The sequence below is a fragment of the Rhinopithecus roxellana genome, chromosome 15 (assembly GCF_007565055.1).
Source record: "Rhinopithecus roxellana isolate Shanxi Qingling chromosome 15, ASM756505v1, whole genome shotgun sequence".
Classification (NCBI taxonomy): domain Eukaryota; kingdom Metazoa; phylum Chordata; class Mammalia; order Primates; family Cercopithecidae; genus Rhinopithecus; species Rhinopithecus roxellana.
The window spans coordinates 16,888,203-16,911,377 of NC_044563.1; the positions used below are offsets into that span (position 1 = coordinate 16,888,203).

At 41.0% G+C, this 23,175-nt stretch overlaps 1 protein-coding gene across 21 annotated transcripts in view; it reads right to left on the reverse strand.

Annotated features, from left to right (window-relative positions):
• PHF21A (PHD finger protein 21A) overlaps nt 1-23,175 on the reverse strand; it is a 195,063-nt gene that overhangs the window by 7,059 nt on the left and 164,829 nt on the right. For 11 of the 21 annotated variants that reach the window (XR_004053444.1, XM_010371052.2, XM_010371053.2 and 8 more), the window contains 7 exons: nt 17,523-17,621; nt 14,122-14,173; nt 13,316-13,395; nt 12,799-12,859; nt 9,760-9,923; nt 1,784-1,939; nt 111-186 (listed from right to left, as the gene is read on the reverse strand). Coding sequence is in view for 19 of the 21 variants with exons in the window: in XM_010371052.2 (XP_010369354.1) it covers nt 111-186; nt 1,784-1,939; nt 9,760-9,923; nt 12,799-12,859; nt 13,316-13,395; nt 14,122-14,173; nt 17,523-17,621 (688 nt within the window). In the remaining 2 variants the exon portion in view is untranslated. Of the gene's footprint in view, nt 1-110; nt 187-1,783; nt 1,940-9,759; nt 9,924-9,995; nt 10,019-12,798; nt 12,860-13,315; nt 13,396-14,121; nt 14,174-17,522; nt 17,622-23,175 lie in introns of all 21 variants that reach the window. The other 10 variants (XR_004053445.1, XM_030917174.1, XM_030917176.1 and 7 more) reach the window with 1 other exon arrangement.

The following is a 23,175-nucleotide window of genomic DNA, read 5'->3' on the forward strand; positions in this document are numbered from 1 at the left end:
ATTTTTAAATTTAAATTTCCTTTTGAGAATAAAACAAATACTGCCAGTATTTATTTATTTTTTTTAACAAGGGGAAGCTTACAAAAAAGTAGGTATGGATAACTCCTTACCTGCTTTGTAGGCAATATAGGAATGAACAATTGCTAAAGTTCCAGGCCATGGAATTGCTTCTTCCTTCTTCAGCATCTGAAAAGATTTTTAGAATTTTACCTTGAGAAGGAGGTTTAAACACACATCCTCTACGTAACAGCTAGCAATGGTATTGGTGGCTACTGGCAGATAAAATCCAGGAAGGATTTATGGTAGCAGTGTTGCAAAACCCTGGTCTACAGTTTCTGGACTAAAATGTTCCAAATATCAGCTTAGGAGAATGAAGTTCAAGGCACGAAGAGCCAGGACACTTGAGCCCAGGCTTAGAAGGAGCTGGGTGGGACTTGGCTAGGCATTCCTATCTTTTCACGCCACATGACACCCAACCACTCCCGACAGCTAGAACCATCCACACAAAAGCCGCACATCAGCATGATGGCAGCAGCCACTGGCAGTTTCGTCCTTGACCTGACCTGGGCTGCCTGTCTCAATTTTAGATTTCTATGTCCCTCAAAGACAGCCTGACCAAGGAAATTAAATATTAGTTCCAAATACTAAAGTATAATCTAGGCCCTATGTCAAAAATCATCAGAAGGTCACAAAGCAGCATTAGGAGGAGGATGGTGAGAGAAGTGTTCTGCTGCACCACAGGCTGCAGGATGAGGACAAGATACCAGGGAAAACCAGAATTCATTCAAAGCAGGATTCCAAAGAACTGAGCAGGATCCCAGGGCTTGCTGAGCTATTGAGCTTACTTATTTATTATTTATACTTTGCCTACCTCTAAAAAAGAGTTGAGACAGCTTATAATAAAATCATAAAGACATAAATATACACGGATAGTTGAAAAAAGGCAACCAGAAACCAAACAGAGAAGGAGGGAGGCAAGGACAGTTAGGAATATGTTTGCCTTTTAAGTCTGTAAAATATCGACAGCACTTTACAGTTAGTTCTCTGAGTCTGATATAACAAAACAGGTTAAAAGTGAAATGGGTGTTATTTTATTATTATTATTATTATTATTATTATTATTTTGAGACAGAGTCTTGCTCTTGTCACCCAGGCTGGAGTGCAGTGGTGTGACCTCTGCTTACTGCAACCTCTGCCTCCCAGGTTCAAGCGATTCTCCTGCCTCAGCCTCCCAAGTAGCTGGGATTACAGGCGCCCACCACCACGCCCAGCTAATTTTTATATTTTTAGTAGAGATGGGGTTTCGCCACATTGGCCAGGCTGGTCTTGAACTCCTGACCTTAGGTGACCCGCCTGCCTTGGCCGCACAAAGTGCTGAGATAACAGGCGTTAGTCACTGCGTCCAGCCCAAGATGTTATTTTAATTAATCAACTGGGCACTTTCTCTTAATTTTATTCCCAAAGAAGAGTTTTAAAACCATATACTTGGTCTAGACCATTCCTAGAGAATGAGGCACTCTGGACTTTTAAGGGTCTTGACTTTTAAAGAGAAGATAAGTCATTTCAAATACAAGGAAGCGTCTATCCAGCTCAGTAACAAGGCAGAGAGTTTCTGAGGGAATGAAGGCCGTGCGCCTGCATGCTGTGTCATGAACAGGGAAGATGCAGCCTGGAGATCGACTGGGAGAGGGAAGAGACTGCCAATCCCCGGGAAAGGAATTCCTCCTGATGGCCCTGTCTTTGTCCTCCTTGGCCCATCCCCCGTCAGACCCACCCACAGTACCTGGTCCTGACATCTGGGACAGATCCACATGCCCTTGGGAATTGTTTTCAGAGGGGGGTCTAAGCAGTCCAAATGATATACACGGGAACATGTGTCGCACATCAGTAACTGGCCACTTTTTCTGCAAACGCTGCAAAAATCCTCATGAATATCACCCTATAAAGTTGAGAGGAAAGGTAAGAAAAAGGACAAAAAAGGTAAAATTTTAATGTTAACATGCACATTCTAGATGCATATAAATGTTTTCGGACAATCAGCTGCCTCGGTCCAGAAGTACTCAAGAGAAGTAGGAATCACCATTAGCACAGGCCCCTACTCACTCCATATAGCTAAGGTTCCCTGAGTGGGGACAGTACAACAGTCCCCCCTTATCCATGGGGGCTATGTTCCAAGACCCCCAGCAGATGCCTGAAACCTCCGTACTGAACCCTATATATATGTTTTTCTATACATGCAAACCCATGATAAAGTTTAATCTATAAATTAGGCACAATAAGAGATTAACAACAATGACTAAGAAAATAGAACAATTATAACGATATACTGTAATAAAAGATGTGAATGAGGTCTGTCTTCTTTTTTCTCTCTCAAAACATCTTAATATTTTCAGACTGCAGTTGACTATGGGTAACTGAAAGAGTAAGAAGTGAAACCTCAGATAAGGGAGGACTACTGTATACTTTTTTTTTTCAGACGGAGTCTCGCTCTGTCTCCCAGGCTGGAGTGCAGTGGCGTGATCTCGGCTCACTGCAAGCTCCGCCTCCTGGGTTCACGCCATTCTCCTGCCTCAGCCTCTGGATTAACTGGGACTACAGGTGCCTGCCACCACACCCAGCTAATTTTTTGTATTTTTAGTAGAGACGGGGTTTCACGTGGTAGCCAGGATGGTCTCGATCTCCTGACCTGATGATCCGCCCACCTTGGCCTCCCAAAGTGTTGGGATTACAGGCGTGAGCCACTGCGCCCAGCAGGGACTACTGTATTCTTAAAATTAAGAGTTTACAGGAGAGGTCTATAGTCGCCTAGGCCAAAATTAACATTATAGGCGATACCTAAGAGTTTATTATGTTTTGGTAGAGGACAATCTACGTATCATAAATCTTATAGGCATGGAAGTCCATTCATCAAAGTGTTTCACAATATGATACAAACAATTCTCATCACCTATCAATTTTGGGGGGAGTTTAGAAGGACTGGGAAAGAAGACAGACAAAAATTGGAGTTTTCCTGAACTTGCTTCTCAAGAAGAAAAAAATACAGTGAAAGTTCAAAGGGGAAAATATTAAGTCAGAAACAAATTAAATTCATATGCGAGTTCTTTCCAAAATGAAGAATTTAAAAAGCCAAAGCAACAGCTGACAATGTTCTCCTAAAACCAGTATTTTGTGTTTGCTGTTCAATGGGCCATTCTATTCTGGGAAGCTTTATCCCTATAAAAACTTCACCAGCTGGAAAAAGATGAGCAGCCCCAGTCTGTTGTGCCAGTCCTGTCTCTCTACCACCCCCATCACAGTGATAGTTATAGGACCCAGGTAAGTCTGCTGGAGTCTCTGAACAGAAGGCACCGTCAGAATAAAGCAGATCTACTCAAAATTGGAAGAGGAGAACCAAAAAAAAAAAAAAAAAAAAAAAAAAGAGCTATCGAAGAGGTCTTTTCCAGTGAGTCAACCCCTAGCTCATTCTCTGGATGGGATTAAATCCACTGAGAAGGACACCAGGGAAGGGAAGACAGAAGGGAAGTGCCAGAGGTAACCCAGCAAGTCAAGCCAATGTGCCGCTGTGGATTTCCTGGCTATTCTGCCAGAGGGTCTAATACAGAAATTGTGCACAAGAAGCAATGATAGAGAGCAATGTGAACCCCTCCTTTCTATGATGTAATCCCTCCACCACCACCACTGAAGGAACACATCGTCATGGACCTACAATTTCACTCTAAGGGAAACTTGCTCTGTAATCCACTAGGGTATCTGGCAGCCCAGAAAAGAGGCTACAAAAGTTTTAAGATACATCATAGTGTGGATGGATTTTAATTTTTTTCTTTTCTTTTTTTTTTTTTTTTTAAGACAGAGTCTCTTGCTGTGTTGACCAGGCTGGAGTGCAGTGGCACGATCTCGGCTCACTGCAACCTCCGCCTCCTGGGTTCAAGCGATTCTCCTGCCTCAGTCTCCTGAATAGCTGGGATTACAGGCTCCCACCAGCGCGCATGGCTTTTATATTTTTAGGAGAGACAGGGTTTCACCATGTTGGTCAGGCTGGTCTCGAACTCTTGACCTCATGATGCGCCCACCTCAGCCTCCCGAAGTGCTGGGATTACAGGCGTGAGGCACTGCACCTGGCAGCTTTTAATTTTTCTTAGTAGGAAAATGTAAAATGTGACCCCTGGACAGTAAAAAAGATACTTAACATATGTTCTAAAATATTACATGTGAATGTAGCCTAATAGTTTAACTTCTAGGCACCAAAAGAGGTAAGGCTTCATTCCTAGATCAACTACAATTTTCTTCCTTCATTATTAAAATCAGGCTGAGGGCTATTCTCCTCTAGAGGGTCAGCCTTTCTTGAAACTTATCCCTAAGTGGTGAGTCTGTGTCTTTAGAAAGTTTATTTAAAATGTGTGATTTTAGAGACTGTTTTACGTGAAAAAGTTATCAGTGATGGAGTGAATGAGACAAACTGGGCATCTTATTCAGAGGCACTTGGGATAAACGAAGAGGTGTTCACTTTCCTTTGCTTCTGAGCAAGGAGAACATCAAGAAATAGAAGGCAGAAAGACAGAAAATAAAAATTAAATAATTTATTTAAGTTCCCAAAGGAAACTTCCTATCTTGTTTATATATCCTGTAATTTTTGGTGTTAAGATCCCTTTTCACTCTTAAAGTTATTGAGGATCCCAGAGAGCTCTTATATGAGTTATATCTATTAATATTTACTGTAATAACAGTTAAAAAACAATTTTTTTTGAGACAGGGTCTGGCTTTGTCACCCAGGCTAGAGTGCAGTGCTGTGATCTTGGCTCACTGCAGCCTCGACCTTCCAGGCTCAGGTCATCCTCCCACCTCAGCCTCCCCAGTAGCTGGGACTACAAGCGCATACCACCATGCCTGGCTAATTTTTTAATTTTTTGTAGAGATGGGGGTCTCACTTTATTACCCAGGCTGGTAAATACTTTCAATTCTGAATTACAGAACCATGAAAAATTACAAACATAGTATATCAAAATATTTTTAAACTCCAAAACACAGAGGTACACATTCCATTAGCTGCCAGAGTGACATCATCATCACACATCATGCAATATCAGGTAAACTCCACTGTTCTGTCTTGAGAGAATGAGAATGAAAATGGCAAATGAAGGTTTAGTATCATTGTGAAAATAGTTTTGATTTTATGACTCCCTGAAAGAGTCTCAGGGACTCCCAAACTACACTTTGAGAACTGCTGCCCAGAGAAATGAATATAAGATGCCAAAACATTTTATCCATACAGAACCGGTTCTTTGCCTAAAAAGAGCAGAGGAAGTGCTACGGAGGCACCATGCCAGGTCAAAAGGCTTAGGCTTTGACGACTGACCAAATTATTACTATAAACCAGATGGTAGGTAAGTTGAAAGACAGCTGGCCCATGATGCTTGGCTAGGCGCTGAGGAGGTGTGTTTTTAGGAAGCACCATGGCAATATCAACTGCAATTTCATTAAGTGATAAAAAATTTTTATAATTATATTAACGTATCTTCCCTTCTCATAAAAATGATGATAGTGGCAACAAGGTACATCTAGAGGATTAGTGTCTGGTAGGTCCTGTATTACACCAAGTCCCTCAAATGGTTATTGATCCCTAGAAATGCCTGCCTCTCAAGTATTATTGTTTAATTAATGTTGTTGGAACTTACACTACCCAGCAGCAAACATACATAGCCCTGTGTGTTGATTTTAATCACTGCCACTACTGGGATACTGTAAAAGGAGAAGTCAATTATCTTAAAAATATGTTCTGCTGAGTTTAACTTAGGGAGTTTGTTAGAAAAGCTTTCTTTTACCTTTAGATTTCTGAAAAGAAATATGTTTCAATTTTAAGACAAAACCTGGCAGAAGCTCTTAGTCTGTGAGTTGATGAGTGGATCCTTTGGGTTCAATCTTTCTAAGAAAACCATAATCCCATTTGGCCCAAAAAATACAACAAAAACAACATTGTTTAGGAGAGAGACTCACATGCAGAACTACAAAATCATCTGTCCCCTAGCATTTGTGTACCACCCTAGAGGGAGAGCTCTACCAAGAGGCCAATGAGCTGGCGATCCTTTGGCAATACTTCAACTGAGAAGAAGTTGGGACAATCTTTGGCGCTAGCAAACAAGATTTCTGAGAGAGACCCTGCCACTCATTAACAGGACAGTTAGAAAACTTGTGTCAATTATTAATGCCAAAAGCTGGGAAAGCTGGACAAAATGCTGAATCTTTAGAGAATGATGAATCTGTAACCACCAATGACGTCTAAGGAAGGAAACAAGGAAACCCGTCAGAGAACAGAATTCTTCTATGACCCTAGTCCTCCAAAGATAACATTTTCTTTGTTGCCTCTGAAATTTTAACTCGGAATATTCATATGGCATTCTGCTGCTCCTTGGAGAGGGGTGTGCCATTAGTAGGTTCTGAGAACCTTCAAGTTCAAAGGACATTTTATCTTAGGATGGTCAGTGACAAGCTCTGCAATTCACCAAATAACTGAGACATGTGTGAAGTGAAACTCTTTATTTCCCTCCTCAGATCTGCTCCTCTTAATCTTTAGTAAATGGAAGCTTCATCTTTCTAGTCATTTAGGCCAAAAACTTTGGATTTCTCCTTAACCATTCTTTTTCTCATAACCCATATTCAATCCTGATGGCTCTTCAAAATATATGCAGACATAATCACTTTTCTCCATCTCTGCTTCTTCCATCAAATTAGGCCAAGCTATCATCATCATATTTATTTCCTTTTTTGTTGAGACAGGGTCTTGTTCTGTCACCCAGGCCAGAGTGCAGTGGTGCAATCATGACTCACTGCAGCCTCAACCTCCCATGCTCAAGTGATCCTCCTACCACAGCCTTGCAAGCAGCTGTGACTAAAGGGGCACACCAGTATGCCCGGTTAATTTTTGTATATTTAGTAGAGACAGGGTTTCACTACATTGCCATCACACCTGGCTAATTTTTTAGTGTTTTGTAGAGACAGGGGTCTTGCCATGTTGTCCAGGCTCGTCTTGAACTCCTGGGTTCAAGCAGTCGCCCACCTTGGCCTCCCAAAGTGCTGGGATTTACAGGTGTGAGCCACCGTGCCTGCCCATCATCTTTTGCCTGGACAATTGCAACAGCCTCCTAACTGGTCTTCCTGCTTCCATCCTATTTTCCCTATAGGCCCTTTTCTTCTGCATATTTTAGACACAGTGATCCTTTTTAAAATCCAAGTTGATTTTGCGTACACCTTAAAAATAATAAATGCAAGCAAGAATCATTAAAGGATGCTAAAAACATTAGGTAACAGTTTGTTGGGAACAGTTTTTATACAGACTCAAAGTTATCTCCACCACAGGAAAAAGGCACATTTACAGGTAGAAAAATCTGACAGAAAACTATCTGAGGAGACGCAAGTTAACATCATCAACAGGAGAGACTGACAACATGTGCCTCCTGCTGTGATGCCCTGGTAACGACCCACCATCGTCACTTATTAGCGCTCCTGCAAAAATGCATACCCTGAATCTACTGCTGAGAAAAAAAATCACACAATCCGAACGGAGACGCATTCTACAGAGGAACTGGCTATCTTTTTTTTTTTTGAGATGGAGTCTCGCTGTCGCCCAGGCTGGAGTGCAGTGGCCGGATCTCAGCTCACTGCAAGCTCCGCCTCCCGGGTTCACGCCATTCTCCTGTCGCAGCCTCCCGAGTAGCTGGGACTACAGGCGCCCGCCAACTTGCCCGGCTAGTTTTTTTGCATTTTTTAGTAGAGACGGGGTTTCACTGTGTTAGCCAGGATGGTCTCGATCTTCTGACCTTGTGATCCGCCCGTCTTGGCCTCCCAAAGTGCTGGGATTACAGGCTTGAGCCACCGCGCCCGGCCTGGCTATCTTTTTAAAAACATCAATGTTATGAAAGACAAAGAATGAGAAACGCTTCCAGAATAAAGGATTACCAAACAGACAATATCATGACAATAAATGTCAAGAGTAATCTTGAATTGGACCCTGGAGCAGAAAAAACAAAGTGTCACAAAAGCAAGTAAGCAACAAATGGAGCAATCTGAATATGGACTGTATATTTTTTATAGTAATATTTTATTAGTGTTAAATTTCCTCAATTTGATAAAAGCACTGTAGCTACATAAGACAGTATTTTTGCTCTTAGGGGATATATAGTGGAATATTTTAGGGTGAACATTCATGAAGTCTGCAACTTCCTGTTATCTGGTTCCCCCAAAACAAGTGTGTATGATAGGTGAGAAGCATATGTGGCAAAATGTTAACAACTGGTGAATCAATGTGAAGGATATACATTGGTTCTTTGTACCATTATTGTAACTTTTCTGTAGGTTTGAAAATTTTCCAAATAAATATTGAAAAATTATGTCACTCCTCTGCCCAAAACTCTCTAATGGTCTCCCATTTTACTGAGAACGAAAGCCACAAAGCCCTGCACAACTGGCCCGGTCACCTCTGAGGCCTCATTTCCCACCACCCTGGCCAGCTTGCTCTGCCCCGCTATCCCGGCCCTCTTGCTTTTCTTTCAAGATGTCATGCACACTCCCACCTCAGGGCCTTGAACTGCTGTTCCCTCTGCCTGGCAGGCTCTTTCCCCAGATCCTCCCATAGTTCACTCCTTCACTTCCTATCAGAGAGGCTTCACCGCTCTTCATAAACATCAGCCTCTGGCCAGTATGCTGTATGCCCTTAATCCACTCCATTTTTGTTTTCTTTTTAAGAGATAGAGTCTCACTCTTGTCACCCAGGCTGGAGTGCAGTGGCGCAATCTCGGCTCACTGCAACCTCCGCCTCCTGGGTTCCAGAGATTCTCCTGCCTCAGCCTCCTGAGTAGCTGGGATTACAGGAGCGCGCCATGCTTGGCTAATTTTTGTGTTTTTGTAGAGACGGGGTTTCACCATGTTGGCCAGGCTGGTCTTGAACTCCTGACTTCAGATGATCCGCCTGCCTCGGCCTCTGAAAGTGTTGGGATTACAGGCGTGAGCCACCATGCCCAGCCCCATTTTTCTTCATAGCACTTATCATTACCTGACATATTATATATTCACTTTCTTATTATCTGCCTCTTCAGATGAGCTCCTTGAGGACAGGGAGTTGGTTTTGTTCCCTTGCTGTGTCCCCAGCCCCAAGAACAGCACTTGGTCAGCAGAGTAGCGCTCAGTATCTGTTTGAGTGAATTCTGAGCTTTGTTGAGGTTCATTTAAACATTCAGAGCACTAGTTCACATTCCTGCAGTTTGTGGGTGAAGGGGTACTAAGTATTTGACAGTTTTTCAGGAAGCTGTTTCTGATCAACTCCGCTGAATACATTTGCTCTAAAGAAAACTTTCCACTTCTAGAATTGTATTTGAAGCAGCAAACAAGGGCTGCTGGGGGACCGTTTGCCTTGTTCACTTTTCCCCACTCCCAAAACACTGATCACAGAAACCTGCACACCTCTCAATTGTATGAGCTGATCTCCCCGCCCCATCTGTTTTCTGAGAACTCATTCACAGTAGATCAAATGCAGACTCTGAAGGCTGGCTGAGTTCCATGAGGTTATATTTAACATGTTTCTCAAGGACATGGAAGGCCTGGAAACTCAAAAGAAAGCTGCCTTACATGGCATAACAAGCATTCTATAGGGTTTAATTGCTGTTCCAGGGTTAGTCAAGAAGGTGCAAGTCGGTAAGGAGACAACATATGATAACGCTTTTCCCAATTTAAGCTCTCAGAAAGACAGTGTGCTTTTCCCAAGTTACTTACGTCTGTGGAGGTGGGGCTGGGCAGGGACACAGGCTGAACAGGTGCAGGGAAAGTGAATGTGGTCTCTGTCTTTTCATTTTCAGGGGAGTCAGGATGACTGGATTGGGGGGATGTTGGGGTAAGGGCTCCAAACCCCAGCACTGCATTGTATTTTGGAGGACGACCTATATACCAAGAGAAGGGAACAAAAGGGAAAAAGGGGGAGGGAAAGAGAGGGGGAAAATGATCTTACATACCTTTGGCCAGTGTTCCTCATTGGCTAGCATGGAAAAGGAAGTGAGGTAGCAGACAGAAGGTTAATTCAACAGTCCCAAAGGAAGGAAGAGAAGCAAAGATTTAAATGTCATTAGAAACAACTACATGACTCTCAAGAGAAGGGAGGATAAGAGAGCTCTGGAGAACGACAGAAGGTGCTGGCTTATATAGGAAGACCTCACCTTGGGCAGATTGTGGTGAAGTTCCTGGACTATTGCAATTTGAGGTTTCTAGTGCAAGAACCAAGATAACAGAGCTCAGTGGGAGCCAGGGACAGGAATGAGTTTATTTTTATTTTTATTTTTATTTTTTATTTTTTTGAGACGGAGTCTCGCTCTGTAACCCAGGCTAGAGTGCTGTGGCGAGATCTCGGCTCACTGCAACCTCTGCCTCCTGGCTTCAAGTGACTCTTCTGCCTCTGCCTCCCAAGTAACTGGGACTACAGGCACATGCCCAGCTAATTTTTTGTATTTTTAGTAGGGATGGGGTTTCATCGTGTTAGCTAGGATGGTCTCGATCTCCTGACCTCATGATCTGCCCATCTTGGCCTCCCAAAGTGCTGGGATGTGAGCCACCCCACCTGGCCGAGTTTACTTTATTTTTTCATATCTTTTGCATACTGTTCTCTAAGTTTCTCTGCAATCAGCATTCTCACAATACTATTAATGATTCTCAGTTCCCACAAACTGATTTATTTAGGATTTCTGCTTTTCCTTCTCTCTTCTGTCTGCATTTTATGAGGGTGGAGACAGGCAAAATTCAAGTTAACTATTCTTACCCCTTGCTGTTAGAGCTATTGAGAGGTATGTTCTGGGAGGAGCTTGAAACCTAAGAGCTTAAAAGATGCTCTAGGCTTAGCAACGAATTTTTAAGTATGAATTTTAAAGTATTTCTGTCCCTGGATACCCTCCCCAGTTGACTGGCAGCTGTCTCTCCATTTTACATGACAAACATCCTGATGAACTACATCTCTAAAAATTGGAGCTGTTTAAAAGTCTCAGCCCTGGCATCAGCACTCCTGAGACATCTGATTTGTATAAGAGCGTTTTGACTCAAACCTCAAGGCTACAAAGCAACTTAAATGAGCCCCACGGGTACAGAAAGTCTAGGGCAGCCACTCTTGCCTCACCACATATCTAAGTCAGGGCCCTTGTCTTCTAAGGGCCAAGGTCATTGCTTCTAAGCTATGAGTGATCAAATGTATATGCCCAATATACCAAGGGAAAAAAAAAGGTACAGAGAGGTACGAAATTGCCTATAAGCACTGGTAAATGGTATGTTGGATCATGACTTTGCCAACAGTTGTCATTTATATTAGGATTATGCACAAGAGTCATGATTCTGTCAGATGTTACAAAAATATTACCTCTCTGTGTTAAATTGGTGATGCCTACAGTACAAAGACAGTTCTCACTGGTTTGTCTTTTCTAGGGAGTTCAGTGCTGCTGGAAGGGGAAGAACAAGATGAATGCTCTCTTGTTTACCCACAAAAGGCATATCCTAGGCACTGTGGATGCAGGCTTTTATCCTCTGACCTTGGCAGGAGATGCCAAGGTCTTTCTGGCTCATTTAACCCGTCCTCTTAGCAGATATTGCCCACTATCAGGCCAATTATTGTGGCCTCTGGCTGGGGGGCTCCTTTTTGAGAACTGCATCGGGGTCACTAAAAAAACCACCAAACACAAAACAAAACAAAAATAACTTAGAGTACTGGTTACTGTGGCCCAGGAGTCAATATAAAGTCATGACTTACAGCTTCCCATCTAAATATTTTTGAGTACTCAAAGGACAGGACTGATGAAACATTAGAATGGGTTACTAAAGGTGGCTATGATATCTTTTTTGTGGGGAGGGAATGGTAATAGTGTAGTCCTGCCTAAGGCAGACAAAGGGTCAGGATGACCTCCTGAGCTTCCAATAGCTCTGAGACTGTGTGTGCACATGCAAAAATTAGTATGCTACTCCACTCACTCTGCAACCTTTCTAGCCTGGAACTATAATTCAGGGACACATTACCATGTGGAGAAAAGGACCTTGGGATGTATTACTGACATCAAAGAACAATTTCAGTACCTTGTTTATGAACTCCAACCCTGAGCTGTTAAGACCTATTTAGACCTGTATGGTGAGAGATGCTGCTCCTGCTGCTGTTTTTTTTGCTCTGCCTAAAAGTCAGATTCTGGAATGTCCATGGGAAGGTCTGAAATATGGGATTGGAGCTCTTTAGGAATCTGTTCTTTAGGGAGCCTGTTTTGAGAGTGACCTTTACTTCCTTAGTTGGAGATGTCCTCTTTTCAAAGATTCTAAGTTCTCAAGTGTGGCTACCTCTTTCCTTCCTGGAAAGTCTGCAGCTCCAAGAAAATCAGCGTCACACTCTGGCCTTGCCAGCAGCAGGACAACCAAGACACTATTAGGAACACCTTGGCAACGGCAGTGCTCTGTTCTGCTTAATGACACTCAAATGCTTCCTTTTACTGTTCTGTTCTGTTCTGTTCACTGTGCTACTCATGGATGGCCTGGCAGGCTTGGGGCAGAAATGCTACATTAAGCCATTCCCCTGAGTCAGCTTTGCCAGAATCCTAGTAAAGTCAGCTTTTGATTCAGCATACAGAACTCTAATAAGAAATCTCATTCTCTTTTCTCTCCCATTCTCAGAGAACAACAAAACTATTTTCAAAGGATAGAGGAGTTAGGTCCTATAATGATGGGAGGAGGGAAGGAGAAGAAACACACACAGAAAGCAAAAGCAACAGCAGCAAGGGAGAGATATAAAAAGGTCCTCACCTCTCTTCCGGGTCCCAGGGTGCATTGTGCTGTTTAGGTATGTGACTGCACTCTTCTTACGCTTTGAGGATTGAAGAAGGAAAGGTGACTGTTGAATAGTGTGGTTATTACTAATACGGGCATAAGCTAAAGATAAGGCACGGCATGACTGTCAACATGCCAACTAGTTAGTGCTAATCATCCTAAGGTCTCAACGCTCAAGGGTTTTATTGTATGTACTTGGCTCTCAGAGACAATCTCAGAGAAGTCTGCCTCTGTTGCCGATGACAGTTGTATTGAAGTCAGGATGAATTAAAATTTTAAGGTAGGCGTGTATCTGCTGAAACTTAGGGAAAAAAACCTAAGGGGTAAGCAGTGACTAATAAAAATGATAAGTCAAAAAAAATCTACCACTTCACAGAACTGGCCAAGTACAATCAGGGTGCTGTTCTTCAGCAGGTTTTCAGAGGGGAGGCACCGAACAGCTCATAAATAAAACTGGAACATGAGGGAAGGGCCAGGTGCTGGCCAGTAATACCTCTGGCTCAAAGACTGCTCCGCTGTAGACCGGATTTGCCGTTGTTCTTCTTTTTCGCTCTTGCCTCTTGCTTTGGATTTCTTGAGAGAAGAAAAAGTTTCGATTAAAAGAGAGGCATGGAGAACCTACAAAACTTAACTTCATTGTTTTATCTATTGGATTTCCCATAAGAAATCAGAATTAGGGACAAGTCTCTGTCTCACTGAAGCCTCAACAAAGGCAAGCACACTACTGGAAGCAAATGTGTAGGACCATCTACTCTCACCTGCAAGACCACGCTGTCCCACACGTGGTTCTCTGTTGAGAGTTTAACAACAGACAACCCTTGTAAACAAGCTGTCCTGATTTTTAGACTGCTGTATATTCAGGTCTGGATGAGCTTTATCCATAAGACTTAAACTGAATAACCAAAGTTCATCATTCTTGAATTAAATAATCAAGACAGATACAGCTTTGTAACTGTTCTCAACATTCTGATAACCTGGAGTGACCAGAAATTATAGACTTGTTGGAAGAGCGCTTGCTACTTTGTGCTGTTCAGAAAAAGAAGAGTTCCCCTAAATGAACAGAAGTCACCTTAATTTAGGCAACTGGGGAGGTTTTCCCAGGACAGTAGTTTGGATAATGATAGGAACATTAGACAGAGGGAAGGCAATTTTCCCACTAAAGGAAATAAAGTCCACACTGGCTGAATCATACTCTATTTGTGTTCCAATTTTTTATTCTAGGAATTCAATCAAACACCATTTTCAGGAACAAAGCTGTGGGCCAGAAAGAAAGGCAGTGCCAAGAATATCTTCTCTTACCTTCTAGATGGTCATGTGTTACCAACCCTAGAGACACCATGAAGGCAAGTTTCTGTGCCAGAGAAACAAAAGAAGAATATACTTCAGTCTGGGTTCTCACAAAGCCAACTGACAGTTCCTAGTAGGATATTAGGGAAAGCCAGCCCAATGGGCGGGTCACATATGAATGCACAAGAGCAGACATTCTCTAAGGAGCCATGGAGATCCTCTACAGCAGGGGTGTCCAAAATCTTGGCTTCCTTCAATGTGGGCCACATTGGAAGAAAAAGAATTGTCTGAAGCCACACATAAAATACACTAACACTAATGATAGCTGATGAAATTTAAACAAAAAATCGCAAAAAAACTTCACAGTGTTTTAAGGAAGTTTACGAATTTTGGTGGGGCCACATTCAAAGCCATCCTGGGCCACATGTGGCCCATGGGCCACAGGTTAGAAAGTTTGCTCTAGAGGCTCTCTGGTCTAACAGGGCCAAAAGAGAAGGACTGGGGCCTACATCTTCTTTCTCAATGACAGAAATCAGCATCTTGTGTGATCCGAGTTCCCCGCCCCACAGAAAAATCCTCTTAAAAAAAAGAGGATTTCATACTCACAAAACACGCAGAGCCTCCCATTTAACAAGCTCCAAATTCTGAGTGTTTTGCTTATCACGACTGGGTCCCAGTTTCTCACATTTATACTGCCACAATGCTAACTCACAGCTAAATGATTTTTAGGACAATGCTAACTCACAGCTAAATGATTTTTAGGACAATGCTAACTCACAGCTAAATGATTTTCAGGAACGACAGCAGGTGTTTCTGCTGAATACTATGATTTTTCAATCACACGTGAACCTAAAAATTATGGAGCAATTTCTCTTTGAAGACCACTCTTAGGACTCCATCAGAAACTAAGCTGGTGAAAATACTGGGCCCCGAAGATGGAATGTTAAGACTCTTCAAGCCGGAGAGGGAAACAAATTGATTTCTATTATTTTCTTTGCTTGCATGTGGTCTGAAAAGTGTGTCTTCATTTTCTGTTGTACTACTGCATGCAGTTTCTAAATATGCCAAATAATACATTATCAATTTCTTTCTCTGATGAATAAAGAACATCTTCAATTGTAAAAGACATACTCCTGTAGAGTTATTTATACCACAATTTGATCTTTAAAAGTCCTGACATCTTATCTTCGATATTATGCTACTTTGGCCTGAAGTGATAGAGTCAGTCTATTTGAAAATAAACTTCTTCACCAAGCCACTTGAGAACACAGAAATGTCCTTTACTGGTAACTTCAGAGTCCTGAAGAAATGTTTTTATATTATTTCTTATTTCAAAAACTTAGATGGGCACCTATCCCCTTGACAGCCAGATTAGTCCGGTAAGAAAAAGCAGTCTTGGACTTTCCTGTTTTCTAAACTGTATGTTGAAGTGACATACACTTTGTGGTTGCCAACTGACTACATTCCTAATTTTCACTATTCCTTAGAAATATAATCAAGATCAAGAGGCTTTCCCCTAACTGTTGCTCTTTTGATGAAGCAGTGTGTGGACTGATATTCAGATGCACCCTCTTTTAAGCAAGTAACAGCACCCTTCTTGGCCACTCACACCCAAATCATCTTTGCCAGTTTAGATCAAGTTCACAAAATAATTGAGAAAAAAAATTCCTCTCTTGTAGAATAAATTTTTTTTTTTTTTTTTTTTTTGAGACGGAGTCTCACTCTGTCACCCAGGCTGGAGTGCCGTGGCACAATCTCGGCTCACTGCAACCTCTGCCTCCTGGGTTCAAGCAATTCTCCAGCCTCAGCCTCCCGAGTACTTGGGACTATAGGCACACGCCACTGCGTCCAGCTAATTTTTGTATTTTTAGTAGAGACAGGGTTTCGCCATGTTGGTCAGGCTGGTTTTGAACTCCTGACCTCAGATGATCCACCCACCTCAGCCTCACAAAGTGCTGGGATTACAGGCATGAGCCACCGTGCCCAGCCTAAATTTTTGATGATAGAATAAAAAGCTGCCAAGAACTTTTACCTCATATATGTATCCCACATATGCCAAGAGCTAATTTACTCTGTTTATGGTAGTGATTCTGTCCAACTAGAAGGTGAACTATCTGCTACTACACATGATGGTACCTGCTTGCCCACACTGGGTCTCGCTCCATCACCTAGGCTGGAGCGCAGTGGCACCATCTCAGCTCGCTGCAGCCTAGACCTCCCGGGCTCAAGTGATCCTCCCACCTCAGCCTCCTGAGTAGCTGGGACTATAGACATGCGCTACCACACCTGGTTACTTTTGTTTATTTTTTGCAGAGACAAGGTTTCACTATGTTTGCCCAGGTTGGATCCTTCGGTTTCCTTTGATAGGGAAATTTTGCTCAATTTTTCCTCCTCAGAGCATAATACTTGTCATTAATTCTGTGGATGATTTCACAAGTTCCTCAGCAATTTCTGTGACTAGTACTTCTTTTTGGCTCAAGTTTTGGCCCTCTTTTTAAAGATAAAATTAAAAATTCATTCATTTCATATCAGAAAGAATTATATTTTGTACTTGTTTTAGGAAACCTGAACTGGCCCAATAAATCACTACTTTAAAAAAATAGCATGAAGCTTTGATGACTTTATGCCACTATTTCACATGGTTTCATTAAGAAGAATGCACTAAGGATAGAGGCAAGTGAATTACTGGTCAAATGAAATCTAACTGTCAGATATTCATCATCATATTACCTGTCTACATTTTCTGTTTATAGCTGCTTATGCAAAAGCATCAAACTGAAAAAATCTGCTTGTCTAAGGACATACAGATTCACATTCTATATTTTTATCAGAGTCTTCTTTGCTATTTATGTTTACAATTGTATCCTAAATTGTGGTATAGATGTTACTATTTTCATCCCTACTTTTATGCTTCAATGGATTACTTTTGAGCTAATTCATTTTGGGTTTGGTGTTCTAATGTAATACAATGGTTATAACAAAAACGCACATTTAATAACTGCAATTGATAATACAAATACACATTAGCTGAGTGAACTGGGTATCTTATAAATGTTGGCTGAGACAGACACAACACAGTAATGATTAGGAACGCAATGGGACAGCTGGGAAAATCATCGTTCATTTTAACATTTCGAATTTGTAACATGCATATGAAGAATCATGTTTTAAAAAACTTTTCCTTTGATACAATCAAAATGCCTATGTACAAGTGCATGGACCCTCAAGACTACAGTCTAAGAATTCCACTCTAGACCAATCTGACTTGGCAATAACATTGCTGAATAATAAAAGTGCATTAGAAAATGAACATCAAGTTCATTTCATCATTCAGAAAGCAGATGCCCCTCCTGGTACATAAGAATAAACCATACACCATAGACTGCGACCTGCCTTTGGAAACACAGGCCTACCTGAGGGTTCTCCTCCCGTTTTGGTTTGGGTGCAGCAGGTGGGGTGACGGTGCGGCTCTCTGCTTGTTTCTCATCTGTTTCTGTGTGAGATTTAACTGTCTAGGAAAGAAAAATTAAATTAAAATTCAGAATTTGTTTTTTATTAAAAGGGTGAAGCAATCAGAAGTTTAATAGTAGCAGTCAAGAAGAAAGAAGACAACATATTCAAATGTGGAACATATTAATAAAAAAGTTAATACTACAGATTTCATGGGGGGAGGGGCAACTAAAATGTAAAGCCCCAGTTGAAGTTATTATATTGCATGGCTAAATATGAATCTATAAATACAACTCTAAATAAGGTATATGAAAAGAAAAATATGGTTTAATTCCTAAGTATAAAAATATGGTACAGGTTGTCCTTTCTGATTTCCATGTATTTTAGGATGTGGGGGTAGCTTCCCAGAAGCAAGCCTGCTGGTTTTTTTGCTGCTGTTGTTGTTGTTTTGAGAAGGAGTTTTGCTCTCATTGCCCAGGCTGGAGTGCAATGGCACTCAGTTCACTGCAACCTCCGCCTCCTGGGTTCAAGCAATTCTCCTGCCTCAACCTCCCTAGTACCTGGGATTACAGGCACCCGCAACCACACCCGGCTAATTTTTGTATTTTTAGTAGAGACGGGGTTTCACCATGTTGGTCAGGCTGGTCTTGAACTCCCAACCTCAGGTGATCCGCCCACCTCAGCCTCCCAAAGTGCTGGGATTACAGACATGAGCCACCCACTGTTTTTATATTATAGGTCAAGCTCCAGCCCACAATCTGCTTAAGATCAGAATGATGTTGAAAACATCTTACATACATAGTCTTCTATTTCGGAACACTTCCAGCCATAATCTCAGAGAGATTGCAGAACTACCCTTACATGGAATATTAAAAATCTGTCTATATAATCCATCAGAGGAGAGATGCAATTGCTAAGAGTGGGCCATCTTGCGAGAGGCTGACTTCCTAATTTTTCCAAGGCTCTTCTTCCAGAAGCGTCTATTCAAGCAGAAGAAACACCAGTTGATTACCATCTTCAAACACTAAAGGTAGCTAGCATACTGGTAGACTGGGCTTGCACTACTATTCTGTTTTATTTTTTATTTTTTTGAGACAGAGTCTCACTCTGTCGCCCAGGCTGGAGTGCAGTGGTGCGATCTCGGCTCACTGCAACCTCCGCCCCTCCAGGTTTAAGCAATTCTCTGCCTCAGCCTCCAGAGTAGCTGGGATTACAGGCACGTGCCACCACGCCTGGCTACTTGTTTTCCTGTATTTTCAGTAGAGACGGGGTTTCACCACGTTGGCCAGGCTGGTCTTGAACTCCTGACCTCAAGATCCACTCGCCTCGGACTCCCAAAGTGCTGGGATTACAGGCATGAGCCACTGCGCCCGGCCGCATTACTATTCTTACCATGACCAATGGTTAATTCATTTTATGAAGCTCTCTGTAAATACTCAAATAATTTTAAAACAGGAAATATAAAACTAATTTACTTTTTCAAAATTAGAAAAAATGTGGAAGTAATGCTCCTTTCATATGGCAACAATAATTAAATAAGTGAGAACAAAACTGGTTATTGATGGGCAGGGGCTACACGAGACTTTGGTCCTACAAACAAGACATCTAAAGCTCTCAAAAATCATTATGCTGGAAATATTTTACTAGATCTGAATAACTAATACAAACACAAAGATCTTTCATTTTCTTTCCTGGTCACTTCCATATTTTTCTTCTGCTTTTATATGATTACATAAGGAAAGCGTAAGCATCTGCCTTATCAATACTGTGGCAACCAGTGCTCTGGGGCACAAAGGCTGCTTTGCATTTTTTCCCCACTGGTGTTCTCTCATATTTCCCCCTTTATACTAAAAGCTATGTAAGAATGGGAACTGTTTTATGCACCTCTTGTTTTTGCACCCCTTTGCGCCTGTTATGGTACTTCACGCAGAGCAGGTGTACAGTGAAGAGCTGATTGGTCTTCTGAGTGAAGAGTATGATCTAAGGGACAATCACTCAGGTCTTTCTCTCTCTCTCCATCACACACACACACACACACACCACACATACACACTTTTTAATCAAAAAGGACACATTTCCTCCGTAAAACAAACCACCAATGGGAAAGTAGTTTACAGTGACATTTTAAAAGTCCTGAGTGCCCAGAAAGCTTATTTTCATGTCTCTTTGAATAGGAAGGACAGAAGTATGATGGAGGAGGGAGAAAAGAAGGTCAACTCTAAGGGTGTGCTGTTCCATTCCAAGGCTATGTGAAGTCTCTCGGAGTCTCTTACATTTCTAAGGCTGAGTAAAGCAATTAGCAGCAATGCTTTTTTTTTTTTTTTTTTTTTTTTTTTAGCAGCAATGCTTTTAAGGAAGGGCAAATCAATTCCTCTCCACTAAAAAATTACCCATGGTTCAAATTTCTTTCTCTCATGCAAGAAAAAGTACAATTATCTCAGTGTTATATAAATAATACCAAAAGTATCCAAAAACAGAAATACAAATAAAACAATCAAGACATTGGTGGTAGTGGAGGGTGTCTTTCATTTATGGATCTCTTGCTCTGGGGGAAACCAGCTGCCACGTTGTGAGCAGCATTACAGAGGCCCAGGTGTGACAAATGGAACCTCCAGCCAATAGCCAGTGAAGAAGTGAGGTCTGCCAACAACCATGTGATGAGCTCAGACGTGGATTATTAACCTGTAGCACAGTCTTAAAATTACTGCAGCTCTAGCCAACTAGTTTGACTGCAAACTTGTGAGGGACTATCAGCCAGAACCATCCAACTAAGTTGCAGACCAGAAGGAAATGGGTTAATACATTTAAAATGCTGAGCAAAAAAAACCCCTATCAACCAAGAATTCTATATCCTGTACAACCAAGAATTCTATATCCTGTAAAACCATTCTTCAAAAATGGAGAAATTAAGACACTCCCAGAGAAACAAAACCAGAGGACATTCACTACTAGTATACTAGTTCTAAAAGAGATGTTAAAGGGAGTCCCTTCAGGCTGAAATGAAAGGACACTAGACAGTAACTTGAAGCCATATAAAGAAATAAGAACTCCAATAAAACTAACTAGATGAATAAATATAAAAGCCAGTGTTATTTTTTTTTTTTATTTTTAACTTCTCTTTTTTTTCCTATATGACTTAAAAGACAAATGCACAAAGTAATTATATATCTGTATTAGTGGGCACACAGTGTATAAGATAAAATTTGTGACAGTAACAACATAAAGTGGGGGCAGAACTGTATAGGAGCAGAGTTTCTTTTTCCTTTATTGTCATTGGCAAAGCTTTTATTATTTATTTATTTATATTTTAGATTTGAGGGTACAGCGCAGGTTCGTTACATGGATATACTGCATGATGCTGAGATTGGGGCTTCGACTGAAACCATACAAGTAGGGTTTTAAAAATCTAAGCTGGGGTTAATTCAAACTAGATTGTTAAAAATGTATGAATGTTAACTGTAATCCCCATGGTAACCACTAAGAAAATAATTATATACAGAAACAGAAATGAGGAAAGCATGAAAATGACACACTAGGAAAAAAAATCAAACCGAAAGGCAGTATTAGAGGAAATGAAGAATAAAAAACATAAGATATACAGAAAACAAATAGCAAAATGGCGTTAAGTCCTTCCTTATCAGTAATCACTTAAATGTAACTGGATTAAACTCACCAATTAAAAGACAGACTGGCAGAATGAACAAAACACATGATCTAACTATATGCTGTAAGAGAGACTCATTTTAGAGAAAAAGACACAAAAAGGTTGAAAGTGAAAGGATGTTTATAATGAATGGCTATAGGACTATCAGACAAAAGTGACTTAAAGTCAACAACTGTTACAAGAGACAAAGAAGCTCATTATATAATATACTGACAAAAGGGTCGATTCAAAAAGATGATATAACAGTTATAATCATATATGTACCAAACAACAGAGCCCCAAAACAGAGGAAGAAAATATTGAAAGAATTGAGGACAGAAATAAACAGTTCTACAATAATAAATGGAGACTTCAATATCCCACTTGAAGTAATGGATAAAATTTGCGCAGAGATTAAAATGGACACAGGGAACTTGAACAACACTATACACCAATTAGACTTGTCAGGCATATGAAGAATACTCTACTCCACAAGAGCAGCATGCCTATTTTTATCAAGTGTACATGAAACATTCTCCAGGACAGATTATATGTTAGGCCACAAAACAAATATTAATAAATTTAGAAAGACTAGAATCACAGAAACTATCTTCACCAACCACAATGGAAAGAAGCTAGAAATTAATGACAACAGAAAACTGGAAAACTCACAAGTGTGTGGAAATTAAATAATACATTCTTAAACAAGCAATGGGTACAAGAAGAAATCACTAGGGAAATTAGAAAATACTTTGAGAGAAATGAAAACAAGGCCACAACATACCAAAACTTATGTGATGCTGTGAAAGCAGTACTCAGAGGGAAACTTATAGCTGCTAACAGTCTATATTAAAAAAGAAGAAAGAGCTCAAATCAATAACCTAACTTTACAACTTAAGAAACAGAAAAAGAACTAAATTCAAAGCCAAAAAAAAAAAAAAGAAAGAAAATAAAGACTACGATGAAGATAAATGAAATAGAGAAGAACAACAGAATCAACAAAACCAAAAGGTGATTCTTCAAAAAGAATAACAAAATTGACAAACCTCTGGTTTAGACTAAGAAAAAAAGTAGATATAAATAACTAAAACCAAAAATGAGACTGAGGACATTACATCTCACAGAATTCAAAAGGATTATAGGAGAATATACTGAGAAACTGTACACCAACAAACTAGACAACATAGGTGCAATGGAAAATTCCTAAAAACACACACATTACCAAAACTGACTCAAGATACAGAAAATCTCAATAGACCTGTAACAACTAGAGATTGAAACAGTAATCAAATTCTCCCCCAAAAAGAAAAAGTACAGATCAGATGGTTTTATCAGTGAATTCTACCAAACATTTAAAGAATTAGCACCGATCTGTCTCAAATTCCAGAAAATACACTCTTAAATCATTCTATGAGGACAGCACTACTCTGATACCAAAGCCAAAGACACCAAAGAACAGAAAATGGGCTGGGTGCAGTGAATCACACCTGTAATCCCAGCACTTTGGGAGGCCAAGGCAGGAGGATAGCTTGAGCTCAGGGGTTCAAGACCAGCCTGAGCAACACGACAAAACCTGGTCTCCAAAAAAAAAAAATAAATAAATAAATAAAAAATAATATATATATATATATATATAAATTAGCCAGGCATGGTGGTGCACAACTGTAGTCCCAGCTACTTGGGAGGCTGAGGTGGGAGGATCACTTGAGCCGAAATCGTGCCACTATACTCCAGCCTGGGTGACAGAGCAAGATCCTGCCCTGTCTCAAAAGAAAAAAAAAATTAAATTATAGGCCAGGCTTGGTGGCTCATGCCTATAATTCCAACACTTTGCGAAGCCAAGGTTGGGTGATCACTTGAGCCTGGGAGTTCAAGACCAGCCTGGGCAAGAAAGTGAGACCCCATCTCTACAAAAAAATGTAAAAAAATTAGCCAGAGATGGTGGTGCATGCCTGTAGTCCTAGCTACTTGGG